Source organism: Capra hircus, chromosome 21 (assembly GCF_001704415.2).
Source record: "Capra hircus breed San Clemente chromosome 21, ASM170441v1, whole genome shotgun sequence".
Classification (NCBI taxonomy): domain Eukaryota; kingdom Metazoa; phylum Chordata; class Mammalia; order Artiodactyla; family Bovidae; genus Capra; species Capra hircus.
This window is the reverse complement of record NC_030828.1, coordinates 54,388,143-54,407,427: the sequence shown is the minus strand read 5'-3', so window position 1 is coordinate 54,407,427 and position 19,285 is coordinate 54,388,143. Positions and strand designations below refer to the sequence as shown.

The 19,285-nt window shown below is 36.5% G+C and overlaps 1 protein-coding gene across 2 annotated transcripts in view; it reads right to left on the bottom strand.

Moving 5' to 3' along the window:
* Positions 1-19,285, bottom strand: part of FANCM (Fanconi anemia complementation group M) — a 60,621-nt gene that overhangs the window by 10,782 nt on the left and 30,554 nt on the right. For both annotated transcript variants that reach the window (XM_005695288.2, XM_013973158.2), the window contains exons 12-17: positions 14,769-14,926; positions 13,567-13,722; positions 7,449-9,360; positions 2,806-2,897; positions 2,640-2,708; positions 676-804 (exon numbers count right to left, since the gene is read on the bottom strand). In XM_005695288.2, coding sequence (XP_005695345.2) covers positions 676-804; positions 2,640-2,708; positions 2,806-2,897; positions 7,449-9,360; positions 13,567-13,722; positions 14,769-14,926 — 2,516 coding nt within the window. The remainder of the gene's footprint in view (positions 1-675; positions 805-2,639; positions 2,709-2,805; positions 2,898-7,448; positions 9,361-13,566; positions 13,723-14,768; positions 14,927-19,285) is intronic.

Sequence of the window (19,285 nt, the reverse complement as noted above, 5' to 3'; positions counted from 1 at the left end):
AATGTCCTCAAATAACTGAAAACAGTTTCGGAAAATGGATTTCTTGCCAGTGCTTTTAAGATAAAAAATAATAAAAATAGAAAACTGTGAGAAGAAATGATGAGGAAGTATATCTTTTTAAAATGTCTTCTTTTAATTGTTATAAATAAACTACAGCTCAGCATGTCTGCTTGCTGAATGCTTTTTAAATAAAGTCTCTTGAGTCTTTCAGCTAATTCATTTTTGCCAGGAAAAATACAGTACCACAAAAAGACTGATCAGAAAAAAAAAAAGTGCTAAGAATTCCTTTCCAAAAATTTGAATATTGGATATAGATAAGGAAAACAATGTAAATATTATAAAAGCAAATATTTTAAAATTCAGATGTCTGTCTCTATATTTTCTTCGATTTGAATGTTACATCTTCAGTACACTAAAGTTTCTTCATTTAGTTCTTTGAAATAACACAACATTGCAAGATAGCTTCAAAATACAAAGAGAATCTAAGAAACCACACTTTGAGTTTTTAATTCTAGTAAAAAAGAGTAAAGTTAGGGTCAAAATTATTTTTAAGTTTTGGTTTTTTCCTATAAAGAAATTATAGAGAAATCTACTTCTATGTAAAATCTACTCTTCTTTACTAATTAAAAATAAATAGTATATTTATATAAAAATAAGAAACTGAAAAAAGTTTACCTTTAGGTGATTCTGTCTCTTTCGGACTTTGATGCTTCTTTTGGCATTCCTCTTATGATCCTTGAAGTCTTCTGATTGTGGATCTCTTTTGTGAAAATTATCGCTCTCATCACTAGATGATAAATCTAACTATAATTCAATAAAATTCTTTCATAAGAAAATATAATTTAAGTGTTGTATCTTAATGAGTTTCTGAAGGGTTGTTGCTTCTACTGTCACTTTTTTCCTTTTAAATAGTTAACTGAACATTTTCTTGTTAGAAAAATAAAATGCTCTTACAACTCAGCTCTCAGCTTATGTATGCACAAATACATAATATTTAAAAATTTAAAAGTTAGATAATTCTAAGTAGTAAAATAATAAATTAGGTAATATAAGTAATACAAATACAGTATTCATTCAATTTTATATGAAATTGAATGTATCTGATGAATGTTTATGTTTTTCGTTTAACTGTTTCCTTTAAAAGATCCTGAAGGGCTTCACAAAAAATAATTGTCTATAAATATAGCTATCAGAATCAACTCAAACATATATAAATCCTTTCAAACTAAGAAAAAAATGTAACAACAAATCTTTTGACTATGAAGCCTACCACAGTGTCTTTTACAGAATAATATAAAACCAATCCAAATAATCAAAAGAAATTTATCAAAATAACTTCAAGTAACAGGGATAATTTTAGGTTAAGGTGGATTGAGCTATAGCATTATCAATATTTTAATTCACTTCTAGTAAGTCAATCAGACATTTTAGATAAAGTAGCAAGTTAGAACAATTTTTTAAATGGAGTTTTATATGAGTATACAAAGTTAATGAGGGCTGGTTGCATTTTTTTTTTTTTTTGGTTTTATTTTTTTATTTTTTTAATTTTAAAATCTTTAATCCTTACATGCGTTCCCAAACATGAACCCCCCTCCCACCTCCCTCCCCATAACATCTCTGTGGGTCATCCCCATGCACCAGCCCCAAGCATGCTGTATCCTGCGTCAGACATAGACTGGCGATTCAATTCTTACAAATTATACTAGTTAGTATTAGAGAATTAAAACATACAAGATTTCCTAGTCTCAAAATTTAGCTATCAGCTATAAACTGATGACAAATGAATACTAAAGCCTTAAGATGTGCCCGCTGACCAATTTTCACATTTTCATAGTTGTCAACGCCTGCCAGACATTGTCACTTTACTGTCCCACATGGACTTCAAACTCGAACATGTTCAACATTGAACTCACCACTCTTTCTTGTTCCCTCTAAAAACATGACGTATCTGCCACGTAAACCCAAGCCCAAACCAAACAGTCATTGTGGACTCCTCCTTCTTTCAAACTCATTCAGTAAGCAAAAGAACGAATAAGGCCTTCCAAAAGTTTACCCAGATTTCCCTCCAGCTTTACTTTCTGGTACTTTTTGTCTTTACAGTCCACAACAAGAGATGCTGTTTCCTTGCTCTGTATCCTTCTTTAAGCTGCTGGGAATGCCTTCCCTTCTCCTTTCTTTCCCCCTAAAATATGTATGCTTTAAGATTTATATAAGATGTTATTTTCAAGAAGCTTGCCAGAACTCCCAAGGTCTAGGTTAAGTTTTATCTTCTCTTATCACTTAAAAAATTATATGGAAACTATCCATTTACTTATCTATCCTTCCTATTAGATTATGTGCTTAAAACTGTACCAGGAAATACTCTTTATACTATCCCCAGCATCTTGCACAGTAGATACGGGGTAAGTATTTAATCAATGTTTCCTGAATTGCTGGAGTGTACTGACAAAAATAGGAATAGTTTTTTGAAGGAGTTTAAAATTAAAACAGAAATTCTAGTCACTGAGGATTTACTCTTTTTCTGTTAAACATATACCTATAAGATCAAATTTACCTATGCTCAACTATTCACATATTTCTCTTGTAATATTTCTCTCAAAAACATTTGAATGACTATTTATTATTTGTTATTTACTTACTCTGTTTGGAGGAACCCTGCGCTTTTTGACAACCTGAAGTGGAGAATCAACTTCACTGTTTTTCTGATTCTAGATAAAGCAGACAAAGTAAAAAGTTAAAAAAAAAGTTTTAAGGGAAACAAGAAACTTTGTATGGTCTTGCCACTGTGATTACTGACCAACTCACCTCCGGGGACTCCAAAACATTTCCTTTTGTTTTTTTACTTTTTCTTCGGAAAATCGCATCATCTTCACTTTCATGGCTTGATAACTGTTCATCTATAATTTATTTAAAGATAATGAATCTGGTCAACAGATTTAAGTTTATCCAACCACAAGTATCTAATTTATTGATGGGTTCAATAAAAATTGTTCCTGGCCATCTCAACATTTATGCAGTCTCAAAGATAGTTTTTCTTCCTCTCACTCTGGAGGAAGCCAGATGCTATATGGTAAGAACAGAGGAAGTAATCCTATGGAGAGGAAAGAATGGCAGGAAATGGAGGCCTCTTATTCAACAGCAAGGTGATCCTCCAAGCTGATTCAAGTCTTCAGATAACTGCGGCCCTGGCCAAGGCTTTGAATGCAACCTCATAAAATATCTGGAGTCAGAATTTCCGGCCAAGCCATGCTCGAATTCCTAGTCTATAGAAACGGTGAAATCATACATGCTGTTTTAAGCCAGTAAGTTTGCAGTAAATTTGTTATGCAGCCAGAGATAAATAATACAGATTTTGGTGCATGGAAATAGGGAATTACCAAAAACCTAAATGGTGGATATAACTTTAGAACTAATGAGTGGGCAGAAACTAAAGGAACTTTTTTTGTTGTTGTTAAAAGAATTTTTGAGGAGAGTTTTTGTGAAAGTTTGAAGAGCCTCAAAGGAGTTGTTTATAGAAGATTAATGGCCATTGAGGAGGTCATGGGTGACAGCTTAAAGAAGTAAGAAGACCCTTATCAGAAATTATAGGAAAAAGAAAACTTACTATAGTGCCAGGAAGTTTAACAACATTGCAGTAACAAAGAAAGTAGAAAATGTACCTCATGAAGGAGGTACCAGACCATCTTACCTGTCTCCTGCGACACCTGTCAAGAAGCAACAGTTAGAACCAGACAGGAAACAACTGACTGTTTAAAAATTGAGAAAGGAGTAGGACAGACTGTATACTGTCACCTTGTTTATTTAACATATGCAGAGTACATCATGCGAAATTCTGGGCTAGATGGAGCTCAAGCTGGCATAAAGACTGCTGGGAGAAATGTCAACAATCTCAGATATGCAGATGATACCACACTAATGGCGGAAAGCGAAGAGGAACTAAAGAGCCTCTTGATGAGCGTGAAAGAGAAGAGTGAAAGAACTGGCTTAAATCTCAACATTCAAAAAACTAAGATCATGGCAACTAGTCCCATCACTTAATGGCAAACGGAAGGGGAAAAAGTGGAAGCAGTGAGAGAGTTTCTTTTTTTGGGCCCCAAAATCACTGCAGATGGTGACTGCAGCCATGAAATTAAAAGACGCTTACTCCTTGGAAGGAAAGCTATTACAAACCTAGACAGCATATTAAAAAGCAGAGACATTACTTTGCCAACAAAGATCCATCTAGTCAAAGCTATGATTTTTCCAGTAGTCATGTACAGATATGAGAGTTGGACCATAAAGAAGGCTGCAGAATTGGTACTTTTGAACTGTGGTGCTGGAGAAGACTCTTGAGAGTCCCTTGGACTGTAGGGATATCAAACCAGTCAGTCCTAAAGGAAAGCAACTCTGAAATCATTGGAAGGACTGATGCTGAAGGTGAAGCTCCAACACTTTGGCCACCTGACGCAGTCAATTCACTGGGAAAGACCCTGATGCTGGCGAAGATTGAAGGCAAAAGGGAAGGGAATGGCAGAGGATGAGATGATTAGATAGCATCACCGACCCAATGGACATGAAATTGAGCAAACTCTGGAAGACAGTGAAGGGCAGAGGAGTCTACAGTCTATGGGGGTCTCAAAGAGTTGGACATACCTGAATGAATGAGGTGCTCTAAGCAAGAAAATTTCCAGACATGTTTAAGGTACCACCTATGCTTCTTGTTTAAATGTGAAAGGAGAGAAAGGAATTAAACAAAGTATATTAAACATGAAACAGGGGAACTTTCCTGGTGGTCCAGTAGCTAAAACTCCGCACTTCCAATGTAGGGGCTCAGGTTCGATCCCTGGAACTAGATCCCACGTGCCACAACTAAGACCTCGCATGCCAGCAGTTAAAGATCCCACATGTCGCAGCTAAGACCTGGCACAGCCAAATCAATCAGTCAGTCAAAACATGAAACAGTTGAGACTTGCTGGTTTTGAAAATTACCAGCTTCTCCAGATGGCAAACAATGTTAAATTAAGAAATCTTCCAGGCAAAGACCTAATCTAGAAGACTGCCAGGAAACTACAGTCCAGATGATGCTGAGGGTATAACTGTAAATGCTTTAAGACCTCAGAAAGATCAAAGGTGGCGCCTCAGAGTACCATTCAGTCAGATGGTACTCTAAACATTTTAAAGATGTCTCTTACAGTCCCTCTCAAACAACAGATCTTCTAAGAAGATTAAGGAACTATCTTTACACATCTCAGCAGAAGCCAGAATCAGAGAAGAACTTACCTCCAAAAGATCTGTGGACATGGCTAGTAACAGAATGAACCTCAAATAAGATTCACAAGAGATCCACAAATATTTACGACAATTAGATGAGGAAAAAACCCACAGCCAGCTACAACTTAAAAGGGGCAGAGACAGTACAAAATGAAGAGGCCCCTGGATCCCCCAATTTTTACCAGAAGGACGCAACCTGAGAAAGCTCGACAAGTGCTACCTATTAGGAAACTGGACTAGGCATCCAGAGGATAGAGCCAAGAACCATGGATAATTATGGGGGCTTTGAGTACTAATCAAGAAACTTTCAATCTTGGTTCTGCTTAGATTTTAGAATTACTATGAACCCGAGATTCCTGTGTGCTTCCCATCATCCGTCCTCGCTTTCAAATAAACCATTTTGGAAGCAGATTTTACACGCCCAGTCAGGTCTTCAGATGACTGCAACCCTAAGTGAAATCTTGACTATAATCCCATGAGAAATTCTAGGCCAGAACGACCCAGTTAAGCAACTCTGAAATTCCTAAACTACAGAAACTGTGAGATAAATGCTATCTTAAGCCACTAAATGAGGGGGAGTAATTTTTTACACAGCAGTAAAAAAAAAACCTAATACAAACCCACACGGTATATTTGTCCTTATGGTCTGTGCTAATAAAATATCTACCTAGACAGATTATTGTATATATATAACATGGTAAATGATCCTAAATTTTTTATTTCAATTAAGTGGAATAACAAATACTAAAAAAAAATTACTAATAAATAGTTCCTTGATGGCTATGTATACTATTGCCCATGGTTAGTCATTAAGTCGGAGAAGGCAATGGCACCCCACTCCAGTACTCTTGCCTGGAAAATCCATGGATGGAGGAGCCTGGTAGGCTGCAGTCCATGGGGTGGCTAAAAGTCGGACACGACTGAGTGACTTCACTTTCACTTTTTACTTTCATGCATTGGAGAAGGAAATGGCAACCCACACCAGTGTTCTTGCCTGGAGAATCCCAGGGACGGGGGAGCCTAGTGGGCTGCCGTCTATGGGGTTGCACAGAGTTGGACACGACTGAAGCGACTTAGCAGCAGCAGCAGCAGCAGCAGTCATTAAGTACAATGCTAGAAAAAAACGTTTTAATGCAAATCTGACACAAAGACAGAAAAATTATCTCACTCATTAACAAAAATTTAATATAAAGGTGTTAAATATTAAAGGACTTAAGCAACATACTTAGTAAAAAAGTGTGTCAGAGTATATCCAAAACTATGTAGACAAGTTAGCTTTAAAAAATTAATTGTATGTCCAGAACTTATAAGTTCTTATCTTAAAACATTCATGAATCATAAGATTTACAGAGGAAATTCTCATTTTATGCTATAACTACTCTTTTTCCTTAGCCATAAAGAGTAAAATTCAGAAATGGCCTTTTACAATAATCTATACATAAACTAGAGTTGAGTTCTATAACAGGATCTAAAGGATATTTAAATCATTATATTTTGGATATATAAATCACAGGTATTTAAATCATCCATTTTCTGGATTTTCTATAGAATTAGATTATACAAATCCAAAGATTTCTATAGATCTTCTGTGACCTTATCTCAATTTTTTAAATAGTCTTATTTCTTAATTTTGTCATATAAATCCCCTACTTTATACTACCCCCCAAAACTTTACACTTTCCTTCTTTCCCTTTGCTTTCATCATTTTACAACATGCAAATTCTCTTTTGATTATCTTCAACATGTCCAAGTCATTAATATTCCCAAGGAGCCAAAATAAAAACCTACATTAGAAGTCAACATTTTCAATCTAAACCAGTTCAAAATGCTTTCATCTTCTGAACCTAAATGTCCACCATCTCATTATTCATCTGGTAGTTATTTCCATATTTTACTGATATCTTTTCAGATTTATATGTCACACAATTGTTTGTGTTTTACAATTAAGGGCTGGAGCCAAATCTTACACTTCTGTTTTACAGTGTCCAGCACAGTACCTTCCCACGGCATGCATGCCATAAATACATGGAGAAAAAAATAAATCTTGTATCAGTAAACATCAACATAAGGACTATATAGTGCATCAATTATCTAATTCAATATACATACACTGAGAAATTACATTTTATAAAAATTATAGAATCTGATCCAAAATAAATATTCTAGACAATCTGTGCTTTATAAATTTGGAATCTTACCTTCAGTAGAATGGCAGGATCGATGCAGATTGATTTGTTTCTTGCTTTTATACTTTTCTGTAGAAAGTCCTGAATCACCAAAAGTTGAATTCAATGTTTCTTTGAAACTGTGTAGATTTACTTTTCCCATGTTAGAACCTGACTTTTTAGCCATTTCTATTCTCTTCTTAGAAAATGAGTTCAATATATTTGATTCAGAAAGTGGTGTGCTCATAACTTTCTCTCCTACTGGCAAGGAAAACTGAGAAAAACTAGGAGACATAAATTCTTTGCTTTTTGTTGCATTCATTGAAAACCATGAACAAGCTGGACTCTGCTTATCTTCACTTGATGGATGAGTAGTTATTACACTTGTAGAATTATCAACATGGGCTCTTGACATGACTGCTTGATTTGAAACCCAATTTGTACCATTTATCTGCTTAATGTCTAAACGCCTTCCAGGTAGATCATCTAAAATTTTATTATTTGTATCTGATGCATGGTCCACTACTTCATCCTCAGAACCTGTACTGCAAAACCCTAAATCGAACGTAACAGAAAATAAATCCTTAGAGCAGTCAAAACTGTTTTCATCATTATTCAATTTTCCCTCATGTATACCTCTCAAACCTTCATGAGATTTCCAACTATTAGTATCACAGACAATTTGATCTTGGGGTTCAGAATCATTCTCTAACAAAAGTTCATCAGAAATGAAGAACTGAGAGACTGGTGCCATTTCACTTGCAGCAGTTCTGTCTGATACACATAAAGATTTACATTTACTGTTCAAGGGAGGAGGGCTCTCATTAAACTCCGTATTAACATCTTCAAATAATAATAAACTTTCATCCTGAGCAGTATGCAATATTGGGAGGTCACTGTTATCAACATCATGATTCTTTTCTTCAGCAAAATCCTTTGAAGGGCCGATTTTTATTTGAATTTGATTGTTGGATACTAAATGTTCATTTTTACTATCTTTATGTACTTTATCAGAGTCACAGAAGCTTGACTCATCAGACGTCTCATCATTAGTTGTACCATAAAGGCAAGATTTTTCAGAAGGATGAGTAATAAACGTAAGTGAATTCAATTCTAAATTCTGTTGAGAATTTACAGCTGAACGTGACATTAAATTGGTGGATTTATCATTCTGTAAGCACTCTGAGTAGGGTAGAAAAACTGAGTTTTCAAGTGCAGAACCCTCAGAAGTTTCATATTCCAAATCTGAGAGTCCACTGAGAGGCGGAGGAGAATGTGATAAAAATCTCTCTACATTAGCTAGCACCTCTTTTGTTAATGAATGACAATTAAAAAATTGGTCATCTGTTTTCGCTGTATCAAGCTCATCCTCAAATGAAAGAAATAAGCTAGATGAAAAAGATTTCTCATCACTGAAACTGTTATAACCAGAATCAAAAAAATTTCCAGTAAATGAATTAGTAGATTTATTTGTAAACTGACCATCTGTTAGTAATCCACATGACGGATTACCTCCATTTTCATTGACAGTGCGTGTGGCAGTGATGTCACCTGTATCTGATGCCCTTTCACCATTTCGTAGGTCTACCTGAAGAATATGTTCAGCGGTAGAACTGTCATCAGTATCTAAAGGCTCCATGTCAGCATCCTTATTTTCCTTTTTAGGCTGATCTTTTTTCAGGTTTTCAGAAGCCTTTTTTTTTAAAGAAGGAATTTTAGTAGATTTGATAGGAGTTTGTTTTAAAATTTCAGCACGTTTTTCTTCAGATTCTGTTATTGAGACTGATTTCCCGTAATTTATATTCTTTGCAAACGAAGACTTCCTGTTATTTGTAAAGGTGCCATTGGCAAAAGGATTATATTCATTTCTCGGAGCACTAGACCCTGAGCTAACATCTTCCATTCGTAAGTAAGGTTTAATTTCTGATTCATAGCTGCATTCTCCCTATAAAGAAGGAAAATGAAAAAATCACAAGAAAGCTATATTTTTGTTTTAAAACAAAAATTCTAAGAGATGAGCTCTTTTCTGTTAAAATATTTTCCAAACAATATTGCATTATTCAAATGATTTTACCTTAAAAATTATTCTAAGTCAAACAAAATTAAAAATGACATTTCTGTGAAATTATCACAAATTATCTTTTATCAGTTAATAGTTTTGTATTCCCAGTACCTAGTACATAAGAGAGCCATGATAAATATTTGTAGAAAGTTTAAATTTAATTAATATTTAAAATATTACTATACTTTTTTCTTAACATTTAACTGAACAATGATTCTAACTTCTTAAAAAAGATATTTAAGAATTAACATATATAAATGAGAAACACATACTTATGTGAAATTTACTCTCTTGATGATAAACTAAGAACAGCTTTTAGAACATTTGAAATAATGGTACCTATATGTCTTCTAGGCTGTAAGCTAGAATATGCTATTTTAAAAAAATTTCTCAAGAACTCTTCTCATGAATTTCCACGTCTTATATCTAAATCTAAAACTACAGTCTCTACCATCCCTGACTCATCCTTCCCTCTTGCCACTAAATGCCACTTTAATCAGGATTCCTCTACTATTCAGGAACTTCAGCAGTTAACTCTCTGCTTTCTGTATAATAAATACAATAAATATTAAGATGAGAATGTCTGTTACCCTACTAGGATATATGCTCCCTATAGAATATTTAATCTGTCTTCTTAACCAGTGTAGCCATGGGGCCTAGAACAGACCATGTCATATAGAAGGGACTAAATAAATGCGCTACTTTGATGCACAGCCTTTGCTGGCACATCCCAGTACTGAGTACATGAGAGGCCCATGACAACTATTTGTAGAAAGCACGAATTTAATTAATACATAAAACAGGATTATAAACACCTTTTTTCACTTGTAGGGATCCACAAATAATTACTTTATTTATATGTATTCATGAACAACAGCTAATAATAAAATTGGCAACTACAATCTATCAAGTAATTACTATGTGCCAGGTATTATTCTAATTGCTTTACATGTACTAAGCCACTTAATCCTCAAAACAACCTTGTGACAAAAGAACCATTATTCCCAATTTATAGAGGATACTGAGGCACAAAGAGGTTAGTTAGTTGGTTAGTTCAATCGCTCAGTCGTGTCCGACTCTTTGTGACCCCATGAATTGCAGCATGCCAGGCCTCCCTGTCCATCACCAACTCCCGGAGTTCACTCAGACTCACGTCCATCGAGTCAGTGATGCCATCCAACCATCTCATCCTCTGTCGTCCCCTTCTCCTCCTGCCCACAATCCCTCCCAGCATCAAAGTCTTTTCCAATGAGTCAACTCTTCGCATGAGGTGGCCAAAGTACTGGAGTTTCAGCTTTAGCATCATTCCTTCCAAAGGTTAAGTAGATGCAAAAAGTAAGATTCTAACTCAGGCATTTTGGATTTCACACTCACAACAGGTTCACCATTCTGACTCTCTCAAAGAATAATCATCAGGAAGTTACTCAAGGAATCACGAATTCTCTAAACTACCAACAGGATAAAGGAAACATACTAAATAACCTATATGATAGGGAAATTTCAACAGATCAAACAAGAATACTAAAGTTGCTTTACAAACATTTATATAAATCATTAAACAGGAATTCCCTGGAGACCTAGTGGTTAGGACTTGGTGCTTTCACTGCTTTTTAATATGCTGTCTAGTTGGTCATAACTTTTCTTCCAAGGAGCAAGTGTCTTTTAATTTCATGGCTGCAGTCACCATGTGCAGTGATTTTGGAGCCCACAAAAATAAAGTCTGTCACTGCATCCACTGTTTCCCCATCTATTTGCCATGAAGTGATGGGACCAGATGCCATCATCTTCGTTTTCTGAATGTTGAGTTTTCAGCCAACTTTTTCACTCTCCTCTTTCGCTTTCATCAAGAGGCTCATTAGTTGCTTCTGCCTTAAGGGTGGTGTCATCTGCATATCTGAGGTTATTGATACTTCTCCCAGCAATCTTGATGCCAGCTTGTGCTTCATCCAGCCCAGCGTTTCTCATGATCTACTCTGCACACAAGTTAAATAAGCACGGTGACAATATACAGCCTTGACATACTCCTTTCCCTAACTGGAAACAGTCTGCTGTTCCATGTCCAGATCTAACTGTTGCTTCCTGACCTGCATACAGATTTCTCAAGAGGCAGGTCAGGTGGTCTGGTATTCCCATCTCTTGAAGAATTGTCCAAAGTTTGTTGTGGTCTACACAGTCAAAGGCTTTGGCACAGTCAATAGAAGCAGAAGTAGGTATTTTTCTGCTTTCTCTATTGCTTTTTTGATGATCCGACGGGTGTTGGCAATTTGATCTCTGGTTTCTCTGCCTTTTCTAAATCCAGCTTGAACATCTGGAAGTTCATGGTTTATGTACTGTTGAAGCCTGGCTTGGAGAATTTTGAGCATTATTTTGCTAGCACGTGAGATGAATGTAATTGTGCAGTAGTTTGAACATTCTTTCCATGAAATTAAAAGACGCTTCCTCTTGGAAGAAAAGTTATGACCAACCTAGATAGCATATTGAAAAGCAGAGACATTACTATGCCGACTAAGGTCCGTCTAGTCAAGGCTATGGTTTTTCCTGTGATCATGTATGGATGTAAGAGTTGGACTGTAAAGAAGGCTGAGCGCCGAAGAATTGATGCTTTTGAACTGTGGTGTTGGAGAAGGCTCTTGAGAGTCCCTTGGACTGCAAGGAGATCCAGCCAGTCCATTCTGAAGGAGATCAGCCTTGGGATTTCTTTGGAAGGAATGATGCTAAAGCTCAAGCTCCAGCACTTTGGCCACCTCATGCGAAGGGTAGACGCATTGGAAAAGACTTTGATGCTGGGAGGGATTGGGGGCAGGAGGAGAAGGGGACGACAGAGGATGAGATGGCTGGATGACATCACTGACTCGGTGGACGTGAGTCTGAGTGAACTCCAGGAGTTGGTGATGGACAGGGAGGCCTGGCGTGCTGCGATTCATGGGGTCTCAAAGAGTTGGACACGATTGAGCGACTGAACTGAACTGAACTTGAACATTCTTTGGTATTGCCTTTCTTTGGGATTGGAATGAAAACTGACTTTTTCCAGTCCTGAGGCCACTGCTGAGTTTTCCAAATTTCTTGGCATATTGAGGGCAGGTCTTTCACAGCATCATCTTTTAGGATTTGAAATAGCTCAACTGGAATTTCATCACCTCCAGTAGTTTTGTTCGTAGTGATGCCTCCTAAGGCCCACTTGACTTAGCATTCTAGGATGTCTGGCTCTAGGTGAACGGTCATACCATGATTATCTGGGTCATGAAGATGTTTTTTGTATAGTTCTTCTGTGTATTCTTGCCACCTCTGTTTTATCTCTTCTGCTTATGTGAGGTCCATACCATTTCTGTCCTTTATTGTGCCCATCTTTGTATGAAATGTTCCCTTGCTATCTCTAATTTTCTTGAAGAGATCTCTAGTCTTTCCCATCCTATTGTTTTCCTCTATTTCTTTGCATTGATTACTAAGGAAGGCTTTCTTATCTCTCCATGTTGTTCTTTGAAACTCTGCATTCAAATGGGTGTTATCTTTTCTTTTCTCCTTTGCCTTTTGCTTCTTCTCATAGCTGTTTGTAAGGCCTCCTCAGACAATTATTTTGCCTTTTTTGCATTTCTTTCTCTTGGGGATGGTCTTGATCCCCTTTAGCCAATGAAAGAGAAAGTGAAGTCGCTTAGTCGTGTCCGACTCTTTGCGACCCCATGGACTGTAGTCTACCAGGCTCTTCCATCTGTGGGATTTTCCAGGCAAGGCCATTTCCTTCTCCAGGAGATATTCCCGACTCAGGGACTGAACCCAGGTCTCCCGCATTGTAGGCAGATGCTTTACCATCTGAGCCACCAGGGAAGCTCCCTTTAGCTATTAAATACATTAAAATTTCACTCTTGTCTATCAGTATTCACAGATGGCATTCTTCTGATTAGGCCTACTTCTACTAAGATAGAAAACTAGTCCACTGAGATCACAAGAAGCTACACAGAAAAACAAAATAGTTTAGCTATGATTATTTATAATAAATGCTTGTTTCTTATAATACTGACTTCAAATTAAGAAGACTAAAGTATTCTAGTTTCACTGTCATGCCAGCGAAAGAAAGTTACAGTAGGCTCTTACCTCTTCATGTCTCATTCTTTCTATCATTTGCATAATATTTATGAAATGGTGACATCGATCTGAATGGTCAACTTGATATGTAGGCAAAGGATGATCCTGCCATAATCTCCATTCAGAGAGAGACAGTTGATGAATTCCAACGGTTGGTTCTTCTGTCTTGATTAACAATAATTTAACAGAACAAAAAACAAACACACTCAGATTTCACACACTGATTTAAAAAATACTTAATATACAGATAATTGGCATACCGTAAATAATTTTAATTTACTTAGGTATTTTCCACTAAAATTTCAGGTGAAAAATAAAATAACTTTATGAACTACAAAGATGTCCTTTTAAATACATCTTAAAAATAACTGTTACATGTATTGCTTATAAAATTAGAAAGAAAACTGTGTCATTAAAAATAAAATACATAAGTAAATAAATGTTAGATGAGTTACTACTTGGACATATTCCTGTTTATATAATTCCATGTTAAGAGTTTTTGCTAGATTATGTACTATAATCTAATAAAGAGGTATTCATAATCTCTCAGTGATACTGATCCCAATTCTTCATGCCTGCTGCCATTCCTTACTTTCCCTGTTAGTGAAAAAAATTTGGATTCTCAAAGCCAAGTATTTCAAACCCTATAAATCTTCTCAAAGGTATCTTTCTTGAAGTTGTTTTTCTATTTCTCTGGGTACATATGTAAGCTCTGATCAATTCGTTTGACTTTCCTTATGCTCATCAATAATTTGTTCATAATAAAACAAGTCTAATATTCAATTTAAAGTTTTACTCTAATTTCAAAACAAAAAGTAAAAACTGGTTTGTACAAAGACATTCATAATAGCATCATTTTATACTAGTAATATACTGAAAGTAGTTCTAAAACACAACAGAGAAATAGCTGAAGTACGGTATATTACAGAGTAACATAACAATGATAAAAATTACACCTACACAGAAATATTCATATGAAGAAAGTAATAAAGTCAGAATTTATATAAATATATTATAGTCATATAAAAATATATATACAATAAGAAATACAAGAAAATTAGTTTTACCAAGACAGACTATTCTTTAATATTCTTTCTAAAATTGCTTACATTCTTAATTTTTGACCTTCTGATCATGAATACTCATTCTCTTTACTCCCAAAGCTATTGCATAGTCACTATAAAGAACATCTGAAAACACATTTAACTTACTGGTCTGTTCTCTTCATTGTGTAAAGATAGAAACTGAACTTGAGGCAATGTTACTTCCTGAATTTCATCAGTGTCTCTTAATCTATATCGTCTATTCCATAATTTAAATTCTTCTTCTGATAAGAACCAATCATCCTTTGAATTACTCTGCTTTATTCCTAGAAGTTTAAAAAATAATTGAAAACAGGTTTAAAAAAATCTGCTAGACAAACACAAAATAAAAGACATCAACTCAAACTCTCTTCATGTTTCTGCTAAACCACTCATTCTATTCCTTAAAATTCGGTTTCTTCATATAAACACTCTGGTTATTACTTCCTGTTTCTACATATCTCCTAAATTTCTCTCACCTTTTTGAAAGTACTAGGGCACCCTTCCAACTACAGCTAACCTTCATTAACAAAACATCACCAGGTAGCGTTCAGTCTTGTATTCTTTTGGACTCTATCTATTTTGTTGCCTAAGACCTGGAAGGAAACAGATAACGTACAAAAGAAAACTAGCATCATGATTCTATCTTAACACTATCAGAAAGTTATCTGAAGCTGGTATGGATGCGGGAGAGATGCAAAGACTAAAAAGAGTTTTAGCTAGAGTCTTAAATGCAGGGTGGGGTGGGACGACAGTTTAAAAAGGACAAGAAGACCTACTGTTTTAAAAAATGACATGATAATATACTTTTAAAAAATGCATAGTAAATTAGTCCTTTATTATTTCCATAATCTTTATAAAGGAAAATAATCACCAACATGGAAAGGATTAAAAAATATTAAGCTGTAACTCTGGTTCCAATAAAGATGAGGGCAGAAAAAGAAATCAGAAAGATACTGAATTGGAAATCAGGAAACTTCTGTCTTAGCTATTCCCAAATATTACATGAAAGCTTTTGCAAAATAAGGGGTTTAAATTAGGTGATCTCTCAGGTCTTCTTCAGATCTAGCAATCTGAGGCACTGAGACTTTTGAAATAGAAACGTATTTCCTTCTCCTCATCACGTTAAATATATTCAGACCTCCAGCCTAAATGAATCAAATATATAAAAGGTGACATTTATACATACTATCTTATTAGCAAGATGAATCACTCACACTTGAAAAATCAAAGAAAATGGAAGAAGAAAAGCATAGAAAAATATACATGAGCTAGTAATATAAGAAAGCCTTCCTCAGAGATCAGTGCAAAGAAATAGAGGAAAACAATAAAATGGGAAAGTCTAGAGATCTCTTCAAGAAAATCAGAGATACCAAGGGAACATTTCATGCAAAGATGGGCACAATAAAGGACAGGAATGGTATGGACCTCACATAAGCAGAAGAGATAAAACAGAGGTGGCAAGAATACACAGAACTATACAAAAAAGATCTTAATGACCCAGATAATCATGATGGTGTGATCATTCACCTAGAGCAAGACATCCTGGAATGTGAAGTCAAGTGGGCCTTAGGAAGCAACACTATGAATAAAGCTACTGGAGGTGATGGCATTCCAGTGGAGCTATTTCAAATCCTAAAAGATGATGCTGTGAAAGTGCTGCCCTCAATATGCCAGCAAGTTTGGAAAACTCAGCAGTGGCCACAGGACAGACAAAGGTCAGTTTACATTCCAATCCCAAAGAAAGGCAATGCCAAAGAATGTTCAAACTACTGCACAATTGTACTCATCTCACATGCTAGCAAAGTAATGCTCAAAATTCTCCAAGCCAGGCTTCAACACTACATAAACCATAAACTTCCAGATGTTCAAGCTGGATTTAGAAAAGGCAGAGGAACCAGAGATCAAATTGCCAACATCCATCGGATCATCGAAAAAGCAAGAGAGTTCCAGAAAAATACCTACTTCTGCTTCTATTGACTGTGCCAAAGCCTTTGACTGTGTGGACCACAACAAACTTTGGACAATTCTTCAAGAGATGGGAATACCAGACCACCTGACCTGCCTCTTGAGAAATCTGTATGCAGGTCAGGAAGCAACAGTTAGATCTGGACATGGAACAGCAGACTGTTTCCAGTTAGGGAAAGGAGTATGTCAAGGCTGTATATCGTCACCCTGGTTATTTAACTTATATGCAGAGTAGATCATGAAAAACTCTGGGCTGGAAGAAGCACAAGCTGGCATCAAGATTGCTGGGAGAAATATCAATAACCTCAGACATGCAGATGACACCACCCTTAAGGCAGAAAGCAAAGACGAACTAATGAGCCTCTTGATGAAAGCGAAAGAGGAGAGTGAAAATGTTGGCTCAAAGCTCAATATTCAGAAAACGAAGATGGCATCTGGTCCCATCACTTCATGGCAAATAGATGGGGAAACAGTGGATGCAGTGACAGACCTTATTTTTTTGGGCTCCAAAATCACTGCAGATGGTGACTACAGCCATGAAATTAAAAGACACTTGCTCCTTGGAAGAAAAGTTATGACCAACCTAGATAGCATATTAAAAAGCAGAGACATTTTTTGCCAACAAAGGTCCATCTAGTCACGGTATGGTTTTTCCAGTGGTCATGTATGGATGTGAGAGTTGGACTATAAAGAAAGCGAAGCGCTTAAGAATTGATGCTTTTGAACTATGGTGTTGGAGAAGACTCTTGAGAGTCCCTTGGACTGTAAGATCTGACCAGTCCATCCTAAAGGAAATCAGTCCTGAATATTCACTGGAAGGACTGATGTTGAAGATGAAACTCCAATCCTTTGGCCACCTGGTGTGAAGAACTGACTCACTGGAATAGACCCTGATGCTGGGCAAGATTGAAGGCAGGAGAAGGGGACGACAGAGGATGAGATGGTTGGATGGCATCACCGACTCAATGGACATGAGTTTGAGCAAACTCTGGGAGTTGGTGATGGACTGGGAGGCCTGGCATGCTGCAGTCCATGGGGTCACAAAGAGTTGGACAGTACTGAGCGACTAAACTAGTAATATTTTTAGAAACAATTACTAAACATATGGTTAATTAACATCTATAAAAATTAAATGATCACTAAGTGGTGTTGGAGAAGACTCTTGAGAGTCCCTTGGACTGCAAGGAGATCCAACCAGTCCATTCTGAAGGAGATCAGCCTTGGGATTTCTTTGGAAGGAATGATGCTAAAGCTGAAGCTCCAGTACTTTGGCCATCTCATGCGAAGAGTTGACTCATTGGAAAAGACTCTGATGCTGGCAGGGACTGGGGGCAGGAGGAGAAGGGGACGACAGAGGATGAGATGGCTGGATGGCATCACTGACTCAATGGATGTGAGTTTGAGCGTGCTGCAAATCATGGGGTCGCAAAGAGTCGGACACAACTGAGCGACTGAACTGAACTGAACTGAACTGAAGAAAAATGTACACCAACCTAACCAAGTTTTGATCATACTATTAGTTTAATTATTGAAGAGAATTTAAATATATACTATCTTTTCATTTTAACCATAACTTGGCAAAATCTTGTAAAATGATAGGTATATTTCTATTAAGTGAATTTCATTAGGTTTAACAGGCATATCCACAAAACATTGATTAATGGCTCTGAGTTAAAGGAAAGAACATTAGCAAATTTAACTAAGTCCAAAGAAGGTGCCCAGGAAGGGGAAGAATTCTGAAACTTCATAGTAATGAAAACCAGTGGAAAAGTCAGTTGAACAAACTTGAGAGGTACTGTCTTCAAATATATAAAGAAACTGCCACCTAGGTATCTCAAAGATCAAATCCATTTTTGTGTCTAGAAGCTGTGGGCAAATAAAGTCACCTGCCATTTCAGTAAATAAAGGATGTTGTTGGGGCGATCGGCCATCAGCCACTGCAGCTGCCCCTAAGGGGGTTTCAGAACAGAGAAAAACAGAATACTGGCCCTAGGTAGTTAAGATTTATATCAAAGGAATACTTTCAGTGAGCTGAAACTCTTGCATCTTCCCATACATAAAAAAACACTAAAATCACTAACTTGAGAGGTCTAGTTTTCTGCGATTAGCAGTAATCTTTTGATGTTTAGTGACTGGGTTTTTTCTCAGCAAAAACTCCTACGTATCCTGGCTCCCCACTTACCTCTTTGGAACAGTCCCTCAGAGCTATCTGAGAGGCTTCCTTCCTGTGCTATAGTCCTCAGTAGTACCCTGAATAAAACATAATTCTCAACTTTGATGTTGTGCATTTTTTTCAGTTGACAAAGCCAAAATTAAATCAGTGAGAAAAAGATACAAAGACAGATTTTTTTTCTTAACAAAAGAACTCCTTTTATACGTATTATCAACAATGAAACGAACTCTCATAAAAGAATACAATTTCCATTAACAGAGATGTTCAAGCTGAGGCTTGATATACATTTGACATGGAGAGGGAAATAGCAACCCACTCCAGTATTTTTGTCTGGGAAATCCCATGGACAGAGGAGCTTGGTGGGCTACAGTCCACGGGGTCTCAAAGAGTTGGACACGACCTAGAGATTGAATACTCACAGACACACACTTAACAGGCGTGCTATAGAAAACATCCCTATCTCGGTAAGTAACTGGACCAGATGATTCCTGAGGTTTCTTCCAAA